At 28.8% G+C, this 27,628-nt stretch overlaps 2 protein-coding genes across 4 annotated transcripts in view; both read right to left on the bottom strand.

The window, feature by feature from the left end:
- The window catches only part of LOC119686167 (cGMP-gated cation channel alpha-1), a gene marked incomplete at its 5' end in the record, with an annotated part of 172,249 nt that extends 154,325 nt beyond the window's left edge, over window positions 1-17,924 (bottom strand). Inside the window, 1 exon segment of the mRNA XM_038100669.1 lies at window positions 17,703-17,924. Coding sequence (XP_037956597.1) covers window positions 17,703-17,919 — 217 coding nt within the window.
- The window catches only part of LOC119686161 (filamin-C), a 585,474-nt gene that overhangs the window by 468,554 nt on the left and 89,292 nt on the right, over window positions 1-27,628 (bottom strand). The gene's annotated exons all lie outside the window — the stretch shown is intronic.

The following is a 27,628-nucleotide window of genomic DNA, read 5'->3' as shown; positions in this document are numbered from 1 at the left end:
GTTTTCTCAAAGCTCACAAAATACGCGTTTGTTTCGGTAATGACTTCTTCATTCGACTCAAATCTCTTACCGCCCAGTCATTTCTTTAGGTTTGGAAATAGAAAATAGTCGCAGGGGGCTAAATCTGGAGAATATGCTGGATGGAGTAGCAGTTCGTATCCCAATTCATGGATTTTGGCCAGTAATGCTTAATCAGCAGACGAAATTCACTTTTTCTATTTTCGTAAAAATTGACGAGGTTGTCTGCTTTGAATGGCTATCAAACACCAATTGAACGACGTAGCATGCTCAAAATTAGAAAGTTGCCCACTGGTAGATTACAGCTGACGGCAGCACTGTTGCATATGGAGTAACTGCGCGGGAAATTCAAAAAGTCACTGACTTATCAAACCGCCCTCGTAATTTATATAAAAAAAATGGAAACTGTCTTTGAATTTAAGTTTAATAAATTAAAAAAATTGAAATCTACTCACTTATGATAGAATATATTTGGAGTTATTTTATTACTTTTAAACTTTCTTTTTTGTTTTATTTATACTTATTATAGGTAAAAGTCAAAATGTTAGCATTCATAATATCAAACTTATGATTTCATATTGCAATATCAATCAACCAAATGAATAACATATGCAGTAAAGTAAGGTATTTTATATTTTATGAGATTTTACGTATCTTAAAAGGAAGATATAGAAACTGATTGTCATTGATTTAATTTAAATTTTAAAAAATATTTTTTAATGGAGTAATAAAAAATTGAATATATATAGATGCACATATGCATAAACTTCTCAACAGCAAGAAGATATATTCCAAGGCATTCGTTTCTCTATTAAACTCGCCCTTACTTGGCACATATTATATCCAAAGAGTAATAAAAAATGAAGAAAAAACATGAAAAGTCGACATGTTTCTTGATTATTTTTCAAAGTATGCATTATCAATTTTTACAATATTTTCTCTAAACCTCTTTAGCAATGTCAAACTAAATAAATGAAAATGAAATAGAAAAAGATTGAACTCATGAAGTGCATCCAACTGCAAATTATTACAGTTTTTCACTAGAGATTACATGAAAGCATTATCTGCACTGCATGTATTCCATGTTAGGAGCCTGGAATCCCTTTGTCCACTTAGCGCACAACACATAATCAGTTGTCGACACTTGCATAATGCATAACGCACTATTGCACATTACGACGCCACATCTTTAGGTGCCACAAGAAACAGAGACGTGGGCTTTCTGCACTTGTCAGTTTAGTGCCAATTTATGCTACGTCAGATGCAAACTAAAGCACATCTATTGACACATCGACATTTCTACATGCAGCGGTAGATGTGCCGCTGATACATCCTCACAAACGGAAACACATTGCAGCATCATTATTCTGTCAATTATTGTTATTGCCCGCTGCGTTGTGTTGCATATCATCACTTCCACCTCAGCCGTTGAGGAAGAAGTCAAAAGGGTAGCATTGTGTGTGATTTGGTCTGAATTTTATTAGGTACTATACTCGTATGGATATGCAGGTATATGTCTGTTGATTAAATTTTATTTCACTTATTTTATATTTTACATGCAAATTGCTGAAAATTATTTTAAATTAAAATTCTCAAATTGTTTTTAAAATTGTTTAAATGAAGTAAATTTTTAATTAATTAAAGAGTTTTGCTTTTGAATAACATTAGACCGAGCTAAAACCCCCAAAGTTCATAAAATCTTGAACAGGCAACTTTTTTTTGCCAAAACGTTACATGGAGTAAAGGAGCATAATTAAGTTGAAGTCTCGAAAGCAGATAAAAGTAAACAGTTTCCCAAATAAACACATTCCATATGTGCTAAATGGAACTTAAAGTTTGTTTTCAGTTGTGTTGGCAAACAAACAACGAGTAAATGCAAAAGTTTACACTTCTCTGAATTGGCATCATCAACATTGTGGGTTGGAAGTTTCGCTGATCCCGCACATAAAAAGTAAACTTAATTAAAAAACACATTTTAACGTCAAATAATTTAAGTTTATTTAAAACCTTGAGTTATTTGAACAGTCTAAAATAGAATATACAAATCGGATGAAAAGTTAAATACCTGGAATGAAATTTAAAACCATGAGAAATCAGAAATAAATTACATACAGGTTGCTTGGCATCAATATACTGTAACCTCACGATATGATTATTTACTCTAAGACAAAAAGTGTGACGAGTGTCAGAGAGTAGCACATTTGAGTAGGTTTTTGGATGAAATTTTCTAATATTTCACAATGATTTACCACATCTACTTATTATATATCCTTCCATTTCACACCAAATGTGGTTTCTGACTAAAACTTTTTTCATACTTTTAATAGTTCAAAATTGCTATCATATATATGAGGTTTATAATTTATAGAGAATCAAAGATCTGTTTCAACGTTTTGATACCCTGTATGTAGACAAATATTGAAAACTTACCTCCCACACATTATATTTTTCGTTACTGAAAATAAGAACTCTTCTTTTGAGGTTAAAACGAGTTGTTAGAAAACTAACCCCACGCTAATATAGAATAATATGTAAGCCAAAAATTAATAAAAATAAAATTAATTTAAGTATAGAAATGTACCTTGAATATTCTCATTTCCATCACGACTAATATAAATAGATATTTACTGCGTTGTATTCTTCAAACCTATACAAACCTAACTAATAACTTAAGTTTCATGACTGCCTTTAACTATAACAATCGCCTAACAGAAAATTAAAACAAAGTAAATACAGCAAAGGAATTTCTTCTAGAAGTGGATCATTAGCACCCACGCCAAGAAGAAAACTAAAAAGGTTAACGAAACAGTCGATTTTACGCTCTTCATAAAGAATGGACAATATTTGCCTTACTGAGCATCGTCCTACGGTCCAATTACTAGCCAAATAGTTTACTAATCTCTCTCTAGGAATAGAAAGAAACGATATTACAACTCCCAACGGCTCTTGTTATTGAAGAAAATGTCATTTAAAAACCAACTTGTTCTGGTAAAACTGAGACACTAGGAATTTCCTCAGCTTATCCGAAGAAAACATATCTACAGCTAACATATTGCTAGCAACTAATCAGCTAAGACCTTAAACTATGAATTCTTTGTCATAAATATTTTTAAAATTACAAAGATGAAGAAACAGAAAAAGCAATGGAGTAACGATTTTACAGCTGTCCAGCTCAAGCCAGAAAGAGAAAGAATTTCCCAGGCAAGTCAATTTTAATCAAATGCTCATCATTCCTTTTATCACAGCCTTAAACTGATTCTATAAGTACCTTACTGTTAAGGTCACAATGAGCCAGAAAGTTTAAGTGAGCTGATCAATTTGACTGAGACTTCCTTCTTAATGAGAAGGAAGTCTCACACTTCCTAATGAGAAGAAGAATGAGAAGAAGAACACTTCCTATATAAGAAATCTTTTGGCAATAACGCGCTAATGACATCTAAATATATTGGTTTCTCGATCATAATATAAAGACCAAGTATTTTGTTAAAATGGCTTCATGTTTTTGGATATGTACGATTGTAGAAAATGTAGGAAACCAAGAATCAAGAAAAGCTTGGAGCACATCTTTTTATTCTGACCGGTACTTTCAAAAACTTGCAGCTATTTCTTTGAAGCTATCAATTTTGAGGAAGTGAACGGAAGTAACTCCAACGATATGAGTTAACTACCTCACAAAATTCGAAATGATATACAAATTTTAAGTAATGTGTACTGTCACTAACTGTCTTCAAAAACTCTAAACTAATAGCACTACGAACTTATCGAGTCAAACTATCAGAATATGTGACACACACAATTTGTTCTGATTGGTCGTGATTTAATATAAGACTACATCATCTGACATAATACGTTCATTAACTTATCTGCTACGATATATTTATTACGAAATCAGTGAATATTATTTTAAATAATAAAATAAATTCTACTCTACAAAAAAAAAAGTAAATCAATTTAGAACAAATTTTAAATTGTATATAAAACATTCTTCCTAGTTTAATGGAACATGTTTATTTTTGCAGATGCACGTATGAAGCAGGATGTGTGAAGAGCAATGAAGTCTAAGGTACGTGGTCCCATATTCCAGTTACATATTCTGTGTATAATTGATATGGATGTTATTTTAAGTCAAACGTGAATAAAATTTCATTTTAATTCTTTTGCAAAAGAAAAGAAATTATTTAAAAAAGAATTATTTGCAATTGTATTCTCATCTTTCAGCTACTAAATAACCTGAAAGTAACTGATTTTCAAATATCAACTCTAACTAGGATACGAGATGTGAAATGAATCCTTACTTGAGTTGAAAGGATTTCTGTTGACATAAGCAAGAATACATTTATTCATATGTATCGATTATAGAGGGGATGACTGATTGTTGAAAAGATTGATGATTTTATGCATTCCACACGAGCTCAACACAAGCAGTAACTGAAAGCGTTTTTAATACTTCTTAAATCGATTCAGTTTTACATTGGAAAACTTGTAACTGGACTAAGAACTTCAGAAGGAAGCAAAAAGATAAAATCTAAATGCCGAACACGTTGAGGACATATAAAATACAAAGATTTTTCACTTTTATTTATCTGTGCAATCAATCGCTACAAACGGCTAGAAGCACTTACACATCACCGATATAATTAATTTCCCTCAAGTGGTTGTTTAACTTAATGTGAAGTATATGTGATAATTGGTGGGGGGCGTTGCTATGCGAGTACATCTCTGAACACACACTGAAATGTTTTCGAGCCAAAACATGGAATTTGTATGAGCTTTGGTTTTAAGCTAATTTAATGAAATCGATATGTTAAGATAAGATAAAGTGGTTTCATGTCAACGTGGTTTTCGTAAAGATGTGGATGTTGTGGAATTGTGTTGAACATTGATTGAAAATGATATCAACGATATTGGAAAGGAAAATTCATTGTTTCGTTTTTAATTTTTAAAAGTTTTTATACTTACTAGTATTTTTCACAATATTATTTATGTGTAAGAATATGTTAATTATTTAAATATACATAAAAAGTAGTAATGTATATGTCGAGGACCCCATAAAATATATAAATATACTATTATATATTCTTGTTCAGTTCTACGCGATAAACTAAATTTGGTAAAGCCCTTTTGTTATTTATCTTAATTAAGCTAATTGAAAGAGTGATTTTAAGTCCAGCCAGATCCAACACACAATAAACATATAACGAGTCAAACAAAATGACTACCGATATCAGTTTACATTTATGAATATGGATTTGATGACCAAAAACACAGTAAAATAATAAGTTATATATAAACTATTTTTAAATAAATTTAATAGATAATTAAAAAAGTCACCCGTAATTTTCTTCAAAAAAAAAATTCAAATCTCCATATATTTACATATAAGAAAAAACTGTTTTTGAAAAATAATTTAATTATTTATTTAAAAAATTCCCCATAAGAACTTACTCTAACTAAACTATTAGGTTTTGTGCAAAACAATATTGTGATCCAAAAATACATACTGGGACTTATATAGACAAAAGATATACATGAATGCGCAGCTCTTATTGGATAAAGAAATAATGCTTAGTAAGGTAGGTTCAATACTACAATTTATCGAGGTAGTCGGACTTGGAAGTATCTTATAAATCAATGATTAGTGAATAATAGTTCTTTAGGTTCTTTAGGCACGAAACTACCCAACTTGATACCGATAATAAATACTGAAGAAACATGTAGTTAGATCCAGGCAGTCAATATATTTGATCTGCATGTTATTTGAATACGAACGATTTATAATATAGTATTTAATTTCATTTGTATACAGTATATTCCAAAATAATGCGTCAGAACGCAAAGTTTCTTGGATGACTTTTATGAATATAAAACATTTATATTTCATTGGAAAAGGTATTCGACAAATGAAAGGAGCTGTTAACAGATAAATATAGTGATTTTCAAAAGCGATTGAAAAAATCATGGCATAATTGTGGACCAATAATATGGCGCATTATTATATAATAAAACTAAACTTTCTATTGCACCAAATTTTTGACTTCAAAATGATAAAATTGAGTTGTCTATTAAGGGTAAGAGCACATCAACACCGTCTTCATTTTTAACTTCTTTTTATCACTCTATTTTTGTATTAAATTGCACACAATATCATGTTTACCCCAGTCAGTAAGTTATAGACGTAGTTTTCATCCTTTTGGTCTCCCCGATGATGTTCTTCCAATGCTGAATTGGAAGAATTATGCAAAAGAAACAATGCACACACTTCTAGTAGGCCAATTAGTCGGTGCATAAATTGATATATTAAAGATGTTCAGTTTAAACATGTTCAGTTTAATGCCATAAACTTCACTGAAGATTTCTGACTTCATGAATATCATGACTACAAATATGTAAATTAATATTTAATGAATTCAAGCACAGTGTTTGATTTTCCAAAATGGTCTATATCAAAATGGTCTCTTAGACTCTCCCACGAGATATACAATCAATTCATACCCTCATTTAAAATACTGCCACTTCAAACTCAATTAGTCTGCACCTATCCTGTCAACCATCTCTAAATATTGTTAGTAAATATGTGAAGCCTATAGCTTGCCTGCATGTACGATTGAAAATAGATTACTTCTAGAACTATTTTGGATAAGTCCTCTCTACTTTCGACTTCATCTTTTAATAACATTAATAATAAAAATTATTTTTTCTTATAAAAACGAAGCACAAACAATATGTTGTGTGATATTCTTTAAATAAAGATTGTAAAGTCATCAATTAAAGTTACATTAGTAAAGCAATTATACATACATATCTATTCTAACAAATATGGGTACTTTATTGAGAATTTAATGTCGTTATGCAGTATTCCTTCTATTATTGTTGCATGGCAGGTACTCTTCCCAAAACCACGAAAACACTTTAATTCACTTTTACTGGAGTTGAATTCGCTTTCCAAATACTTCTTTTACTAGTGATTAATTGTTTGTCATTTATAAATAGACAATCAAATGCAGTTGTAAGTCAAAAACTTGCTGAAGTAACTTACACAATTGATACTCTTGTCCTAAGATAACCGAAACAAGAATTAGGCTTACCAAGAAAAATGACCAACACATGCTGAACTTAATGCCGCACAAAACCACAATCATCATCATCTGCAGCACTGGAAAAATAGGAACAAATTTTGGAAAACATTATAAACAATTCTCTTTTGGTTGGTCAGGCTGGCAAGGCTGGCAAGGCTGGCAAGACAAATCAACAAAAATCAATCCTCACATCTTAAGTTGCCAATTGTTTGGTTCCAGCGCATTTGTGTATTGATTGATTGTAAGCAGTACGCCTGCTGCTGAACTGACAATTCTGAAGTGATCAGGACGAGAAGAAGCCTTCTCCGTAGTTAAACCGAAATCCCATTTTACGGACAATAATTCCCAACAAACCGCAATGCTTAGTAGTTGTGATGTTTCGAATTGAGTTGAGCATGGAACAGAAAATTCATCTAATTATGTCACCAACATAAGGTAATGCAGAGACAACACATTGAACTCGTTGTGAGAATTATTGAAACGATACGTTTCAGATACGAATAAGTTTATTTAGAGATGAAACCATTTGCTCATAAACAGCATGGAAATGATTAAATGAATGAAATAAGACCATTAAATATTTTACTTTTCATTTTTCACTTCCTTGTGTAAATATTTGTTTGTATATATGTAATACTTAATCTAAAATACTGAGACATATGATAATTTTGCTACTACATAAAATAAATACACTGCATTGGTTAAATAAATAGTAAATAAATAAATACGATTTTAACTATTTTTTATGTTCAGTGATGAATTTTGAAATAAAATAATAAAATGAAAACATACTTTATAATTAATTTATGTATTTCATCATATAATATAGCTTTTTATTTTCCACGAAGCTGTGAGAATAACAGTAATTCATATATAGTGTTTGTAATATATATATGTATATACATGGCATTATATACACGACATATTTTTGGCACTTAATTCCATTTTTTATGAATATAACGGAAAATAAAATTCAGAAAGCGATATTTATATGAATAATATGACACCTTTATATGAAATCAGTCAACACTACGCTTATATTTACTTATCTTAATATATTCAATATATACAGAGAAAAAAAAATAAACAAAAACATTACTTGCTTTAATTTTTAAAGTAGGTAATAAAACACCGTTGCCATTTTCCTTTAAAAAATTTTATTAATTCACAGATATTTAAACTTTAAAAATAATTATTCTTTTCCTTTTATTATTCACACACTCTTGACCCTAAACATTTACTTACTCATCTATTGCACCTCAATTAAATTGACTCCTATAGTCTCAAACGTGTAAAGAACACTTATAGTCTCACATGTGTAAAGAACATCTACCTTTTTTCACTTAAAATAAGAAATAAACGCAATTGTTACCTCCAAATCCCTCCTAAATATTTTAGCATAGCGTGATGTTACTAGCTTTATCAAACAAAATATAAACCTGAGAAGGTTTATCTCAACTGACTTAATAAAAATGTAATTGTTAATCACCTGCAAGGAATTGGCCATTATATTAATAAATACATAAAAACATTGTGTACATAAATACCTTAAGTTGAAGACAAGAATGGGTTAATCTTATAAAACTTATCATAAAGTGAAATACTATTAGTATTAAACCATAGGTTCCTTTATAAAAAATTGCTACTATTTCATTACTATTAGTTAGAAATTATTACTAATTATATCAAATTATATTAAACCTGTTACTAATTACTAATAATATTTATATTATATTATATTATATAAAATAATATTATATTGTATACTACACATACAACATAATTTTCCTTAAGACTACAATAGTCTCTGCCAAACAGCTTGGTTAACGACAAGATATACTCAGAACATTTGTATCCCATTCGCAATAGGTAAGTGGAATACTACCGATAGCTATAAAAATCTGCTTCAATTATAATTTCTGACTGACTTTAAGACTAAATTCATCTAATTTATACAAAAGGAATACGAATGACCTGTTCAATTGAAGCAGTACCAACTCAGTACTACTATAGTCAAATATATAGACCGAACTGGTTAATTAATTTTCAAATAGGGAAGTCGAGCTTTACCCTATTTTTGATCTTCTTATTGTTTCTGGTCTTTACTTCTGTTGTATTGATTCGCTTAGTCTGGTGTATAAGCAACGTTTTTATCAGTGTACTACAACGGGCCATTATTTGTATGCAATTGGGCTTAATTGTACAGAATCACCACGCCAACCTAACCTAACCTACCTATCTAACCAGTTAAAAGAACTGAATGCCACCATTTGCAAACATTCTACCAGCAAGTACAAAATCAAATATGATTTTAGAAAGTTATTATAAATCTTATTGATCTATAAATTAAAAATTATTATAAAACAAATTATTATAAAATTTGGTACTCATTACCAACATATATAGGAACTTAGATCTTCTGAAGAATTTTCTATCGAACGCTACACGGTATAATGAAAAATTTATAGAACATGATTTTCCGTTGTTAAGCCAGGTGGTTGTTGTTAAATTTTTGATCTGGGTTGTCAAACATAAGGCAAACCAAAAATGATGATGATAAAAAAATAGTTGGACACAGAAAGTTCAGATCTTATAGTATCTTATAATAAAAGAGCAATTTATTAAAGAGATTTTATGCATTTCATTGCTATGTATGAGAATAAGGCCTGTTAGTATCAGGTAGTATCAGACATAAGTTCGAAATGAAAAAACAAATTTGCTGAAAGTGTGGAGGTTACACTACAAAGCAATAATAATCATTTTTCATGAAGACACTCAGAACACTACCGAAAAGACTATCGATAAAAATAGAGTGTTAATGACTATCGATAAAAACAGTGTGTTAAAGTGTGAAATATTGCTATACCAAAAGTATTCACCACGTTCAGCTTCCTCAAAATTTTGTTTATTACTACTCCCCAAAAAAGTTAAAAGATATTTTGAAAAACTTGCAGAAAATCTATATATACATATATGGGATCGGTACGTTCACTATTAAGAGTTAGGGTTTTTTTAGTATCGTTTCGCTACCTCATTGAAGTACTTACTGTATAAATTTGCTTAACATTTATATATTGTGAGTTATTAAAATTACATTCATCATCTTTACAAATGGACTCAGTTAATTGATATTGTAAAGCATATCATATTTAATTAAATCTATTTAATTAAGTTTAATATTTTTTAATTCTCTATTTTTTTCGACTTATTTAAGTTTTGATTGGCGTTTATTTACTAACCACCATATTTTTTATATGTGAAGTAATTTTTTTCTAACTTTCTCTATTGAGAGTGTCTGTAAACGACATTTTTATCAATAATTTCATTATTTTTTCTACACTTTTATTTTTTTCTTTTGTATATTTATTTATTTATTTTTATGTGGGTTAATGTTTGCACTTATGAACCATTTTTTGTATTTATATCAATGTGTACATATTTCCTTTATGGTATTGACATATACAAATATATGAAAAATTTTTCTTTTTATAATAATAAAACACTCATAAATTTCCTCATATTATGCTTGTCACATTTGACACTTACATTTTCGTTATTTCTTCCTTTTTGGCCGTAATCAATGATTGATTGCAAATATATTGGTTTTTATGCCGCACAAAATCGCTTCCACGAAACAACCAAACAATTCAGGCTCCTCAAATTGAGTATTTTTTTACGTAAATTTTTGAAATTAAACCAGCCAGAATAATAACAACTTTAAGTTTCAGAGATAAACTATAAAAAGTGCTATAAACTCCACAAATATTTAAAAGGATAACGTTTTCTTTAAGTCGTCATAAAGTGTAATAAAAGCCACATATATACACTTTTGAAACTTCTGCTGCAGGAGAGAATAACAAAATGCACAAATATAAAAATATCCTTTTAAAAATTGTTTGCGAATACCTTTTAAATAATTTGAGATGTTTTTATCGTGTCATTAGCATTTTATTACGCCCGAACCACAGTCAGCACCGTCAACCGCCTGCAAGGATATGTGCATGTGTTCTGCATAAGTAAATGTTATAAAAAATAAATTACATATAAAAGTGACAAAACTTTATCGAATATCTGCTTTGACAAAGAAATAGCAAAAAAAAATTTTAAACAGTTAAATATGCCAACATTTATTCCATTCGCTCGAAATCTGACAAGGATACGAAATGTCATTACCACGGACGGCTACGCGTAGGCACACGCAATCAGCATTCTCTTATTCTTTTAAGATAATATTTATTTAAATACATATGTGGGAAAAAACTTTAAATAACCCGATTTGTCTCACTTCTGAGAAAACAAAGTAAATGTGCTTTAAATAAATTTTAGGTATTTTTATTATTTGATAAAAATTTACTTTTAAAACATTTAAGATTTTTATAAATAATTTTCAATTTAGGTTAGGTTATACCGGCGATCCCTGGTGGATCTACTTAGACCTATTGCCCCTTTGTATTATAGTGTATGTAGAAAAAACTTGGAAAAAACTTTAAAACTACCTAAAATCTTTGGCGAAGTCTAAATGCTATTTAGTGACAGGTCTTGCATTTGGTCAAGATTCTCAAGAAAGGAGGTTCCCAAATAGTAGATGAGACGCACTCTCATCATCTTCCCCACAGCCACGACAGGTTTGACTGAAAGGGAGAGCCAACCTTCTAGCATGGTTTCTTGTTTTACAGTGACCTGCAAGTAAACCTACCAAAAGACCCTCAATGTGAATTTTGGATTTCTTTTATCGGAACGTGGCCAGACTGCATACAATCAATCAATCAATCCAGTACGTTCCCATGGGAACACTGGGCCATACTGCATACAGATACCTACATATCGTTGAATCATCCCATCGTTTATGCAAAAGTTTTAGCACAAAAAGAACTCATTAACATTTTACATGACGTTAGCGATATGCCCAGATTACTTAGGTGTTCCGAGTGAGGTCCTGAAACAGCCTTTCTGGCTGGATCGTCTGCTATGCAATTATCAATTTTCAAATTATGTCAAAAAGAAAATTATTACTCTAAATATTTTAATTAGTCCATATCAAACAAAATGAACTCTAAAGATTTTTAAAATAAATTCTCTCTAATGAAGCGTACACATAATCTTTGTATTAAAAATAGAGTTTCATAAAATAACCGATCAACTGTAGAAATAACTATTTTAAATATTTAATAACTTCAGGATATTAAAATACCTTTACCTCATTAAAAAATAGCTCACAGATACTGAAATAATAAACGCAATGTTGAAGTACACAATTTACTTTTATTGCACTTTCCATTTTCACTCAAAATGCTTCTGTCGAGTCCGCCTTAAAGGACTCTTCAGCAATTCAACTAAAGTGAGAATTTTCTCTGTAAGGCAAAATGCATATTCGAATAAATTTTAATCATTCTCATTAAAAATATTTATCCTTATTTGATATTTGTAAAGATTTTCTAGTTAACTGCCGCAATGCTGTATCTTTTAGTGTGTAAAGGTATTAAAATTAGTTGTTTAAATTCCCATTGGTAAATAAGTTTAATAACAATATTTATTTGAAATCTAATTTTTTATAATTTATATACAAAGCTACAAAATATTCTTTGAAACTTTTATATAGAAAAAAATCATAAGACTTATATGATGAAATATTCTATACAAAGGATATGTGAAAGTTCGGGAACTTCTGCAACTTGGGGTGTCTTACGATTATTATTAAATATTAAAGCAATGTCAAAAGGTATTTGTGTTTCATTTTTTTTTGAAACATATTATTTCACAGATGCAGTTCATATGAGAACATCCCAAGTGCAACATAGATATAACCATCTACAGATCATAGGAAAACAAGGGCGACGTTTATATCTTAGAAATTTTAAACTTAAATAAAGCTGATGAGACATTGAATTCAATCAATATAAGCCAAATTAGTAGGTTTTAAGTGCATTTCTTGACACTATCGACATCAAGTTTATCTAGGATATGTCGGTTTCCAACAAGATTACTAACAGCTACTGATCATCCAGTAAATAGTCAAATCAGCTTTAAAACTAATCTGAACTAAAATTAAACTTTTTGTGCTTTTTGTATATTTTTTTTCGTATGGCCGGATTAAACTTAAATATTAACACTTTGAAGCTAACAAATCCTTTAGCAAGTTAAACTCAATGACAAATAGCAGATATAGATCTAGAAATCTTATGTAAAAACTTTAAACTCCTGGTAAGAGTAATGATTAAATAATACCATAGAATGTAAAACCACCTATCTGCATAGACTCCTAATTTTAAAATTAAAAAATAAAAAATTATTTAAAAATTAAATTATTTAAAAAATAATTATTTAATTTGATTAGCACTAATCCATCTAGCTTGATGATGTGAAAACTTTTTTAAGATGATTTTGTGTTATGGCATAGAAAATATATTTTCTATAGTCTAGTCAAGAAACTATTCTAGTTCTCTAACTAGAACTGGAGAAATTTTATAAGGTAGATCAAGACTATTCTTCCGCTGGCGAAGAAGAAAAACAGAAGACTGTATTTAATCACCTTTATTACGATATATAAAAAATATCAATTGTGAATCAATATTATAACAATAAATTAGTAAGTAATGATAGTATAAAATTACATTATAACAATGATAGTAAAAAATCTTACATTATAAATAATCTTCATAGTTCAATAACACTTAATGTTACATTAATAGTTAATACATTAACAGTATAATGAAAATAAAGTGTTTAAGAGACTCTTATCTATAAAAAATGATATAGCACTCTTTATACTTAATATCACACACATTTCTATAGCATATTTTTTACTTTTCTAGTTTAAAAAAAAAACTTACTCATATTTCGTTAATCAGTGACACTTTATTTCTTCATATTTTTCAACACATTTATAAAATTATCTAATATGAAATATTTTAAAACATAATATTATTGAGCATAATATATATATAATGGAATAAAACAATTATTAGATGGTGCATTACATATATGGAACTGCCCACTTACCTATAATTCCTTTTTTAATCTGATATAAAAAAAACTAAAAGCTATTTCTTCCATACATTATAAAAACATTATTTAAGTAGTCTCCAGTTATAAATTTTATTTTTGAAACATACAATATAAGACAAGTATATACATAAGATATGTAAGTAACTTCTAATTTTGAGTTTTATTATAAACACTGAATAATCATACTAATCAGCTGACGTTTTCTATGAAATCAGTAACTGTTATGGTCACTGCTTTGAATAGTTTTGAATTGGTTTTAATTTTCCATACAAAAATTATGAAATTTCTTTAAAATTAAAATATGTGCACAGTTTTAAAATTCACAATACATTCAGTAGCATTTATAATACATAAATGTTTCCTTTAAGCAGAACAAATGTAAAAAACTTTCTTAAATTCTTTTTTAATGGCTTTAAAGGGAATACTTTTTCGCCAGTGCCAAGCAGAAACTAAATATTGCAGTGTTTTTTGTTCTCTCACGCACTATCCACTACGCTGAAAACGTTTCTTTTAGATGAATAAATACCAGAACGAAGGACTATGCTTCGCTTCAATTTCAGTATTTTTTTACGAAAATTTCTAATTTAAGATTAAAAATTTAAAATAATATATTTTTATGTAGTAAGCAAAAAGGAGATTTCACCCACAAAATAATTATTATTTTCTGCGCCAAAAAAAACTTTGGGAATATATTTATTATTGAGGCATTTTCTCTAAGAGATCTTTTGATATGTTAGTAAATTTGGTAATTTGGAAATACTTTTGAAACAATTAAGATTAAATTATTAAGGGTGAATATTCTAAATTAGTTGTAATAACGTGGTGTAATGGAGAAAGATATATATATACCTATTTAATTGCATTGATTTATCACCCTAAAATCACACAGGACTAAGTTTGTTTCCTTTATCTAGCAAAGCTAATAACAAAACTGACAAACAAAAGCAGTAAAAGTGCTCTACGGAAGAACAATGAATGCATGAAGTGCTGTGACAAGGAACATACTAAGCGAACATACTAAGCGAACACTACTACAAGCAAGTAGAACTGGAGGAAATAGTATATTATATAGAAATTATAAATTAAAAGAAATCTATAAATTACTGGTGTAATGTCTGTTACGACACTAACCTTATAACTTCTTTTGGTATACGAAATTAGACATATTGAATCTGCATAACTTTATATAAATCTCCACAATTAATTTGAGTTCTTGATTTGACAAGGGCAGTAATATTCTTGTTAAGTAAGGCCGAAGTAACAATGGAAGTATCGGTTAGTATGATTCGATTCACTTCGCCAACGTAAAAATAATAAAAATGAACAGCAGATGTGGAAAAGTTGATATTTGATTTAACATACGTGTTTAAACATTGCATAGCCCTAGATTGCAAGAACCTAACCTAATTTTTGAATAAATTTATATTAAAGAGCGATAGCTGGTTATGTTCAATAATGTATCTTTAATAAATAATTGTTGTTAATAAATATAATTGTAATATAAAAGTTAATCTAACTCTATAGTTAAATTCATACTCTTGGCACTATTATAGTCAAGATTTTTGATAGAGCAATAACATTTTTATTCCTATACTATATGGCTATTTAGTATTTGGTTGATTTCTAGAACTAATAACAGATTTTCAGTACATATAATATATATTTACTTATGTTGTAAGTTGCATCACTACTATTCTTTAACTATATGTAGTAACTCACAATACAAACAATAAAAACTCTTAGCCCAAGATAACAAAAGCAGTTTCAGCTTCGGGATTAGAAACGGTCACACTGAATCATTTCAGTGAACTTTGTCATTTAGTTTCGATCTATTTTTTGCAAAAAAGTTTCATGGGCTTATGTGATCACAGAACACTCCAAAGTATAATTGCAATATCGATTGGTGTAAGCACACTGTATGTATAAATAAAATAATAAATAATATAAATATTATTTATAATATTTATTATTAATATAGTAATAAAATAAAGTGCTATTAAGTTGAAGAAAAGTACGACGAAATCTTTAACGCCCGTTTTTCTAATTATTAAATTTGGATAGATTTCATATTCTGTGTATTATATATACCATAGATAATTTAATAGAAACAAGCATCCAGATTGTCATGATTTTTCTAAAAGTCATACAAAATCCATATATCTTTTCGTTTATTTTCAAATTTCTGAAAAGGACTTTGATTCCATATTAAGTTTTGAAACTTTTATATCTCTTATTTATCCTTTATTATCTTTAAGATTATTGAGTTTTTTGGTAATTTAAGTTATAATTTCCGCTTCCCTCATAAAATACTAAGTATAAATATAAATATTAGAAAATTGCTATTAAAAAGAATAACTTTGAAAACAAATTTATGCTGTACATTTATTTAAACATTTCGTGCATAATCAAAGACATGAAGCAACAGGTGGCAACATTAAATTAAAGCTCTGCTCACTGTTTTCAAATGAAATTCACATTAAAACATAAATTAAACAAATCGCAGTTTGGAAAAAACAAACAAAAACAAAATGGCAAAAATAACAAATAAATAAACTTTGTAAATTTATGACCGCACGGAGATTCGAACACAAAGGCGCAATGTTACAAACATTAAAATAAAAAAGGACATTATCACAACAACCATAATAACAACCGATGCGATGCGGTGGTCTTATAAACACACGACGGAACGTCCAAATGCAGGGGGTGGAGGAGCTACTGGATGGGATGCGACACAAGCATTCACACTACAAAGCACGCATGCGATGAGAAATGAAATCCATACTGATGCTAATATACAAATGCTGTGTGACAGCTCAGGTAACAAAATTTTATTAAGCCCGAAGAGTACACATAAAGGATGCCTTTGAAGATGACCACTGAGCACAGCATTTAATACACAGGGGAGCACTTAAGTATTTGCAAAATATGTGTTCTTAACAAGCCAATAATGCCGTATCAATCTACATAGGTATGTGGCGCTGCGTGTACCAGAATATGTGTCCTTACACGATTTCATGTGTTAATATGTTTGGATGTGTCCTTCCGCTCGTATTTGTCGCACCGCTGTGCTCAAATGTAAGTAACAGAAAAGGTAACAAATTCGCTTTTGTTGCTATCCATTCGAAACTCTGTAACATAATGCGTTTGTGATTTGATAAAACATACAAATGGCTCACATTATGTCCGTAACTGATTAAAAATACGAGCAAAAATGTATTCACAAACAAAAAAAGCTAAACAGCAAAATACGCTCAAAACAAAAAGGACAAAAGGATGCTTACAACAATGGAACAAATCTCCGTGCTTCTGTGTAAATAACAATTTTTGTCTGTGTATTGAGTGGCTAAGAACAAATAGCAAACAAAAAATTTTCATATTTTTACGTTTTGTCTAAGAACATTTTGGGGAGAATCTACTACGTAAGTCTAAGCGGTGTGTTGAGTGGCATAGAGAACCGTAGGACAAGTATACTAGACACTGGTGGAAAGGAATAGCGAATATTGTGTAGAATATTGGTTGCTAATAATAATTTGCAGTTAAGTTGATTTTTATACATGGCTTAAAGTGGGTGCGTGCAACAGTGAGAACATAGAAGCTTACCTGTTGAGTATCTGGGTCCATTATTTAACTCACTTCCAATGCCACCATAGGTGAGATGATGGCTGGAACCACCTGTTCCCGACACAACAGCTATTTCGTCAAGCTCATGGCCGGGTGAGGTGCCAGCTGATACCAGTCGCGTTGACGATGTCGCTGTGTTGCCTTGTGAATGTTTGCGACCGCGTAGCGAGAGAACCAGCCTTTTGGCTGTGGACATTCCCGTGGGGTTCGCTAAAAATGAAATAAAAAAATTTATATTATTTCTATAATTGTGTTGAATATATAAAGTAATTTTATGTAGCTTTTATAATAAACTACTACAAAAAGAAATTTAGTTTATTGATTTTGTTTCAATACAACATTTATGTCAAATTTATCACTGCAAAAATTAGAAAATTTTGGATTTAGTTTGCCAAAATTTAAATATTGCTTAAAGTATTAAATTTGTTTACCATTTCCTTACGAACTCTCTAAAGGCAAATCCTTTTTAAAATAAAGAGACAAAATATATATTTTTTATGTTCTAATGTATGTCATTGTACAATAATACAATATGTCATTAATACAATAAATTGAGCTGATTTTTTTAAAACAAAAATCATCGGGTGACCCAAATCATATGCAATCTACATGGAGTCTGTGGAAGAATCGCCCTTAAGCCTAATATAAAAATTTACCTTAGGCAATTATTTAATGATTATGAAGTGGATGTAATTTATTTTATAATAAAAACAACAATCCAAAAAAAAACATTATAATGATGATCCAACAGACCACCACACCAGTCATTGTTCATATATATTAACTCTAGTTAACTTTAAATGTGTGATTGAATTATAATATACTTGAACTAGAAAACTACTTATACGTCAACTTAGAGTTCTTAAGATATTTAATTAGATATATGCTTAATTATTGTACGCTATTTATTTAGGCGCATACCCTGCAATAAATGTTTCATCATTATTATAATCTTATTGTAATTAGTGCTTATTTAGACATATGCGCCGTAAAACATGATTTATTATAGTTATCATTTGATTGCAAATTAGTGTTAATTTAGGCTCATACGCTGCAACAAATGTTCTAGCATAGTTATCATGTTATTATAAATTAGTGTTAATTTAGGCTCTACGCCGCAACAAGTGTTCTATTTTGGTCATCATTTCATTTTTAAATAGGGGTTATTTAGGTATACGCGCCTAAAAAGGTATTTAAATAATACCTTGACAAAATGTATATAAACCAAATAATTTGACTAAATAAATTAGTATTCTACAACTACTTAACTTGTATAATATCATTTTATACAATTTACTTCTAAAAATGTTTAACAATTTTGGGTATAGCCTATTGGTATGACATCGAAAATATTATACAATTTCATTCTCATTTCAGATTTTCAAGTTGACATTTATTTATTTAATATATTGAGGACCATATAGTTAGAATAAAAATTGGTGCACTTTTGAAAATATTTAAAAATGCAAAAAACACCTAATAGAGAACTAATGAAGGCATCATTAGCAATAAGGAACACAAAAATAGAGCAATACAATTTTGCGAAATTTAAGGTCAAACTTCTAAGCTCGGGAAATTGCAGGGTTTAATTTCAATATATTAAAAATATGCTCAAAAAATAGATAATTAAAATCGTTGTACTATTTCATATTCAATATTAAAATTCTCAGAAAAAAGGTTCAACAAAATAATCATTTTTTATAATTTTTTTATAAATAACAAGTCGACGATCCCTAGCAACGTTGCTAACGTGGCAACTGTCATAAGAACTGTCTTAGCGAAAATTAAAAAAAAATGTGATTTCAGCATTTTTGTATCCAAAATTAATCTCAGGCAAAATATTCATAGTCCACGCATCATGTTGGTTCAAATATACCATATGTTGGATTTTTCTAACGAAATGACCAGGTCAATTTAACTAGTATGTGGTAAGAGCATTTTTTTCTAAATTCAGCAATAGGCATCCAGGTGGCGTCCTCTTCAGCTTAGTTTTTATTTGTCACAATACTACCTAACTCAATGAGGTTCCTATGTATATTTCAATACCATAACCATCAATACAAATAGATGCTGTGTCTAGAAAAATTTAACTGCAATGGTTACTTTCTAAAATATTAGTTCTATCAACTGCAATACTAAGTCGTGTTTTTTAAGTCTATATTTACTAATACCAATCTGTGCTACAGATCAGAAGTTGGGTACCTTAACAGCTCATTTAATCATGTAATTGAGTGAACTGTGTTTATGATTTAAAAGCCCTGAATAAAGCAGGTAATTATTTTAAACAACTATTGAAGAGAACATGCTTGATCCAAGCATGACATATATGCTTTTCTGTTCTTATCTTGTTTTTCAATTTCTAAGAATGTATCACCCTCGTAATTCACAACCATTTATAAACATAATATTTTTGCAGAATTTTTGTATTATTTTGTTATGATAATATGCTTTAATTGAATGTTATTTTAAGAAGTCACAGACTAATGCCATAGATATTGAAAAACAAATGCTTTTACTATTGAGTACTTGACATAATTGAGAATTACTATTTTACCTATCATTATCCCCGCTTATTATGCTACATAGTACAAAATATAATAATAGATTGCCATAGTAATTATGAGGGAAGAAAACATCGTTGCTTATACAATGAAAACTATTAATTGCCTTTAGCATTTCTAATGTTCCAATTTATTTTAAAAGAAGCTTAAATTCTCCTAGGAAAAGGAATTGAAAAAGGACTAAAAGCTACGAAGGAAACTCCAGAAAGTATTTTTAAAAAAATATATGTTAAGATTTTGTGTTTGCCATTGAATTTTGACTTAATAAACAATTTTAAATATTCTTAATATTGCATAAATAAAAACTTTGAGTGGGTACCTCGTATAAGGTAAAATTATGAAGAAAGCATTTCGTGCTTTCTACACAAAAGCAGAAAAATTATAGGAATAGCTGAGCGAAAATAAAAAATATTACACGTATTTTGTGCTTCTGACAGGAAACGGAAACGCCCTTTAGAACTGACTATGGGTATTTATTACATTAATAATTTTTAGCTTATTTTTTATAGCACATCGTATATATTAGCATTATTTAAAATTTAAGAGACTTTGTAAATTTAAATAATGCGGATTTAGATGGAGAGCAACACGGCAATTAATTGGTAATGTCACTTGAGATGTTGGAAATTTGGCGAATTTGACACGCAACAATATAAGGAGGAGAATATAATGTTCTTATCAGAATTATTTTTTATTTTTTGTATTATAAGCCTACGTATCCTACACTTTAAGTTATTATTAACATTTTAGAACACTTTCAATACATCTTCCCGATAAATATGGAATAACTGGCCGAATATACTGGCATGCACTTTTCATATCTTAAATAAAAAAATAAAATAAATGAAAACTATAGAATAGAAATAATTGGATTTTCCCATAAGCAAGTTTTGTTGTATGAGCTTTAAAAATATAAAATTAGTATATAACTTAAATGTGAAAATAAGAAAAAATTTTAATGCAGTCCTGAGTTGTAACAAAACGAAATTATTATCCGAAAAATCCAGTATTAAGCCTCAACATTTTCAAATATTCCCCAAAATTTTTGATATTCATATGCATAAACATATTTCAAGGAATTTTAAATTTGACATTCATAAATTTAACATAAGTGAAAAATTAAAAAACAAATATTTTGCGCTGGCATGTAATAATAATCCACAGCACGTGTTCATTATAATATTCCAAAGATTAACTTAATAATGCATTATTTAATTTTCTTTATATGAAATTATAATATGCGAAAATACTTATATATATATATGCTATATACTTACATTCATAAAGTCATACTCTGACTTAACAATGTACAAACACTCGTGCTATCGCTTCAGCATAAAAATCGGAACTTTGCAAATTAGAAACAGTTGAACAACTGTTTGCTTTGCATTCATTATCAATACTTTTGAAATAAGCTACTTGCCTAGATATAATTTAATCGACTACTACACACAAGTAAGCAAACATTATCTAATTACCACACGCATCCATGTCAATATGAAATTCTAAAGCCACAATGCATTTCATCAGAACTGCCTGCTGCACAATCAATTCAGCACGCAAATTTACACAAGTTAAATTCTGCGCTGGTTGCACTTATATTGCAACAAAAGTTCAAATAAGCCAGGCACAACTCTATTATTTCCATATGCAACCTCATAGGAATATCCGTAATTTTACAATTAATAACGCTTCAACAGATCAATCGTGTATAATCAAGCACAAGCTTAGACTACAAAACACTCATACGCACTGTGGGCAATTTGCATAATTCTGTTAACGTGCGAATATACCATGAAATTATAACCTTCATGAGAAATTTTTAGAACTTACGTGCTAAAACATTTAGAATAGAATATCTTTTATTTATTTTTATATAACTGTTGTTTGACTAGAATATTTTTTTGATATTTAATATTTCAGTTATATATATTAAATGCTTAATATGGATATTTAATTCAAAGTCTTGGCTAATCAAGCGTCTCTGAACCAGATTCCGCTGAAAACATGTCATCAAATTACTAAATGTCTATCTCTATCTTAGACCCAAGTAACGAAAACAGCAAAGTAGAAAACAGACTATCAATTAATTCAATTCGAGAACCTGATCCATTTTCTAAAGGAAATAAAGACCCACCGGTGACATAGTAGACAACTTATGGTCGCTTCATACTTTATTACTTTTGGCAGTCAAATTAAATTGTATTTGAATACTTTTGCTATTCTCAAAATTTTTACTATAATAAAACACAATAAGAAGTTGAAGTGACCCACAGGTGGACATAATAGACAACTTGTGACCGTTTTATATTTAATTACTTTTGGCAATCAAATCAAATTGTGTTTGAATACTTTTCATATTCTAACTCATTTCATTCTCCATACTCTTAACTATTATAAAACTATAATAAATTGAAGAGTATTCAAAAATAATTACTACTAAATATATATATCATTTCCAAGTGGTATATCTTAAGCAATACCTACAACAACTATGAAGTACTAATCGAAAATTAAATTCTATATTTTCATTACAATAAATTTAATTTTTATTAACAAACTTCAATAATGTGTAGAACTTTATAACATCAATCAATTTGAGAATTAACTTCAAATTTCAGACAACTTATAATTAAAGAAAAACTATATATTATTAAAAGTTTTAATTAATTTTGGAAAACTTTTTAAATATAAAATAAATGAGAATACGTTTCTTCTTTTCACTTAAGCGAAATGAATTTTATCAAGAAAGCATTTCATATTACTTCTATCAAAAAAAAAAAATTAAAAGAATTTTATTTTATCTGCATCAGAATTAATCACCTAGAAGGAAGACATTACAATGGTGCACATTCAACTTATTGGAAAATAACATTTAACGTTATTTAATAGTAGATACTATATTTTGGCAACTTTTATTTCAATATAAATAAGTTTAATAGAAAAAACTCCGAAATTAACACGCTAGTATTTGAAAGAGAGAAATAAATTTCAATAAATAACGATAAAGAACAATTAATAAAATATCTTCATTTTTAATCAATTACACAGTTCTTTTTAATGGATAAGCTACAAATTTAAATAAAATAGAAGTGGCACACATAAATTTGTATTTAATATTTGATAACTTTTGTAGGACTTTCTTAGTAGACAGCTATTTTCAAGATAATAATTTTATAAAAACCTTATCAATCTAAATTTTTGTTTGCACTTTTTACATAAATCAATAAGTCATAATATTTTGTTGAGAACCACCGATTTGTCATATCTAACTTAATACATAACCATACAAAAAGTTGAATCGAAGCACAATGCCTCGTAGTATTTAAGTAAACTATCCAACCTGCTTTGGTACGATAGTTCCCACATAGTTTAATTTGTTCCTCATTTTAAATTTATTAAAATAACCTAATATAAGCAATCTACATTAATAACAATCTAATGTATGTAAGAAAAAATAAAAACCATCCCTTTTACACATTTTATCAATAAAATCATAACCATTAAACGCACAAAGCATTTTATTTTATTCTGCTTAAAAATAAAACGCACCACATGCAACTTATATTTGTTTTTCAAAAATAAGTTGCAAGCAAAGAGTTTTATTTTTGCCCACAAAAAATTATACTTATTTTTGAGTTGTTCATTTAAAAGACAAGAATAATAATTATACTTATGTGTTTAAAAAAAAACGGAATGTATAGGTTATTTGTGCATAGAAAAGTAACAGGCATTGCTTGCCTCTTATTATTTTTAAAAAATATAATATAAAGCAATTTTAATTGTAATTTTTTGAGTTTTATTTTAAAAGGTGAATGATAAGACTAATTAGTTGATTTTTTTAAATTAACAAATGTTGCGATCAGTGCATACACATAAATAGACATGGAAAAGCCTTTGAAAAACTTTGAAGAGTTTCTTGATCAACTCATTTCACATAATCCTGTGTGAGTTTTTTTTTAATCCGTAAGCTGAATTCTCTACTTCAAGGAAACCGAATTTGCATGAAGAAAATTCTTTGAAAGAGTTAAAGCATTCATCTAAAAAGCTTACATATATAAAATAGAGGATTGTGTCCTCCGCTAGAATAGTTATATTGCAATTAATCAAGCTTACTTTTAAAATTATAACATAAGTTTTAACTGGAATATAATATTTACCTACATTTTCCATGAACTCTTTATTGAAGCAATGCGGTTGAGTTCTACACTATAAATAGAATGTAATTTCACTCTAATTTTGTAATTATCTTCTGCATCTTCGCAAACTATTGCGAAAGAGGAAACAATAAATATGTTGGTTTCATGGAAAAATGATTACAAAGTTAAGGTAATTTCTAAGATAAATATAAATGTCATACATGAGCATTCAAAAGCATCCGCGGGCAAACTAATATGATTGTAAAATTTCAGAAAGTATGAATAAAAAACTTTCTTAAATAAAAGTTGTCTGAAGTACTGAAGAGATGAAGATTCTTTCAAAAGCATCGTATGATCCAAATCTGCTTTCGTAGTAAACAGTTACAGAAATTAAACTTGAGCGCTTATTCCGGCCGCCTAACAAATTTTCTGGCTTGCGAGCCCGCAAACAGTCAGCAACAGAAATCAGACTGGAATTTGCGATGCGGAACTCAAACACATGTAAGCGTGTTTTATGTGCTTTTGTATGCAAATGAATTACAATGGCATTATGATGCACTGTGTGCCATTACTGCGGCTGACGTATTGCACTTCCGGTTCCGCTTTATTATTTTAAACTATATGGTACATTGTTTACAATTTTAATATGTCATAGCATGAACGCATATGTGAAGTTACAATTTTTATGTGGCAGTAGCAGAGGAAGCAGATTTTTTGGAGTTGACGTAGGATTACAAACAAATCAGATAAAATTATACGAAATATTATGTATATAATTTTTACAATAACGTTTGTTTTGTTGTTTAAAATATTTATAACATGCGAAGAATACAAGTAATAGAAAAATATGTACTATATGTTTATTCATTTAAAAATCGGATTCAAAGTACTGCTTACTTATTAAAAGAAAATAATTATCTCCCATGAAAGTAGCCAAGGAAACTCATACATGTTAAAGGCCCCCCTAATAGCGTGACTGGAACTATATTGATTAATTGTGTATTTTTAGACAGTCTTGTGCAACAACTGATTTGTAATGAACTTTTTAGATATCGAGAGAAACTTCATTGACTAGTCTATTGGCACTAGCTCTTTCTTTATTTGTAGTTATGATTTTATAGGGTGATCCAAAATTTATTTATAAATGTATTACATTAATTAAAATAGTTTCCAACAATTATTTTACACTTTTTACATAAATCAATTAGTCATAATATTTTGTTGAGAATCACCGATTTGTCATATCTAACTTAATATATAACCATACAAAAAATTGAATCGAAGCACAATGCTTCGAAGTATTTAGATAAACTACCCAACCTGCTTTGGTTCCCACATGGTTTAATTTGTTCTTAAAATTAAATTTATTAAAATAACCTAATATAAGCAATATAAATTAATAACAATCTAATATGTGTAGGAAAAAATAGAAAGCATCTCTTTTACACATTTTATCAATAAAATCATAACCATTAAACGCACAAAGCATTTTATTTTACTCTGCTTAAAAATAAAACGCACATGCTAATTATATTTGTTTTTTAAAAATAAGTTGCAAGCAAGGAGTTTTATTTTTGCCCACAAAAAATTATACTTATTTTTGAGTTGTTTATTTAAAAGACAAGAATAATAATTATAAAAAAAAACGGAATGTATAGGTTATTTGTGCATAGAACATTGCTTGCCTCTTATTATTTTTAAAAAAATTTATTTATAAATGTATTACATTAATTAAAATAGTTTCCCTCAATTATTTTACTAATAAAAATTTTTATTTGGATTTCACATGCCACGCTTCATATCCTTTTAGATTCAAAGATATATATATATATATATATATTCTAATACATATAATTATTTTTAGATATATATATATATTCTAATATTTATAACTCATTCTAAATAATTAGTTATAAAATCATATTATCGAAATTTATAACAAAAAAATTGAAGAACATATCTTTGTGACTTTAGAATTTCTGGTCACAGCATTTTTTATATCATCCAGCGAAATATAATACTCCTTTTAATAGATACTTTTAAAGTGTAATCATCATTGTTGTACTTACGTTATTGTAGTATAACCTTCATATAACTCTTTAAATAAATTAAAAAATTAATTTCCTTGCTATTGAGTGCGCTATCTCCCGTCAGCGTTAACTAAATATCTTATCTAAAAAATGACTGATTTCTTTAATGAAAACTTTTTATTAAAACAATTTTGTTAACATTCTTTCGTCTCATATTCAAAGGATTCAAGATATAACATAAAATTTCATTAGGAAGGAGGATGAGAAAATATATCCTGTAGCATGTTTAATGTAATTATGAAAGCAGTTCTGCCAATTTATTTTATCCTCCTTTGTATATATTTTCAAAACAGCCTGCGTAAGACAAACTGTTTAAATCAACTAAACGTAAGTGTCTAATTACTGCCACAGAATAAAGCAAAAAATACAGAATCAAAAGGATACACAAATACTTACATAAAAAAACTAAATAAATATTGTTAAGCAACAGCTTAAGTGTTGGATCGTTGAGAAGATGATATGATGAGATGATGAGACGATGAGAAGACGAGTACAAGCAAAAAATGGTAAAGGAAGTTCCAGTTAATAAAGAAACATCAAAAAGATACATTTATCACTCAAATTTGACAAGTTTCTGGTGTGCATGTAAGCAAGAGCCACCTTATTTTTTCGTATGGCACAAATGTCGAGATGAACAAAAATAAAATGAAGATCCTTAATTACACATCAACTCTTTTGGCGGCTAATAATTCCTGAAGCGTTTTGTTCCTGTATCGTCGTCGCTTGTGAATGTCAGCACTTCACTTTGACGATGAGACACTTTATCTTCCAGCATGCCACAATGTAGTCCTTTCACTTCCACCTCACATCTAGTTTCGTCGATTCCTCACAGCATCTTTGTGCTCTACTAATGCCCATTTAAACAAATTGATTAATTCTTTATGTGTCAAAGGATTAAACACTTTTTGCGCTTTTACTTAATGGATTTTTTCTACACTTCTCTATTTTTTTTACTTCTCTGTAAAGTGGGAAGATAAATTATCTACTACAACGTTGACAAGCAAAATTTATAGCATCAGGCAAAGCACACCAAGTTATATGGCTTAACTTTTAAGTATTTTTTCAATAATATTAGACGCCTGCGGATGCACATGTGACTTACAATAAAATGAAGC

The sequence above is a fragment of the Teleopsis dalmanni genome, chromosome 2 (assembly GCF_002237135.1).
Source record: "Teleopsis dalmanni isolate 2A chromosome 2, ASM223713v2, whole genome shotgun sequence".
Lineage (NCBI taxonomy): Eukaryota > Metazoa > Arthropoda > Insecta > Diptera > Diopsidae > Teleopsis > Teleopsis dalmanni.
The sequence above is the reverse complement of the archived record's forward strand: the minus strand, read 5'-3'. Positions and strand labels throughout refer to the sequence as shown.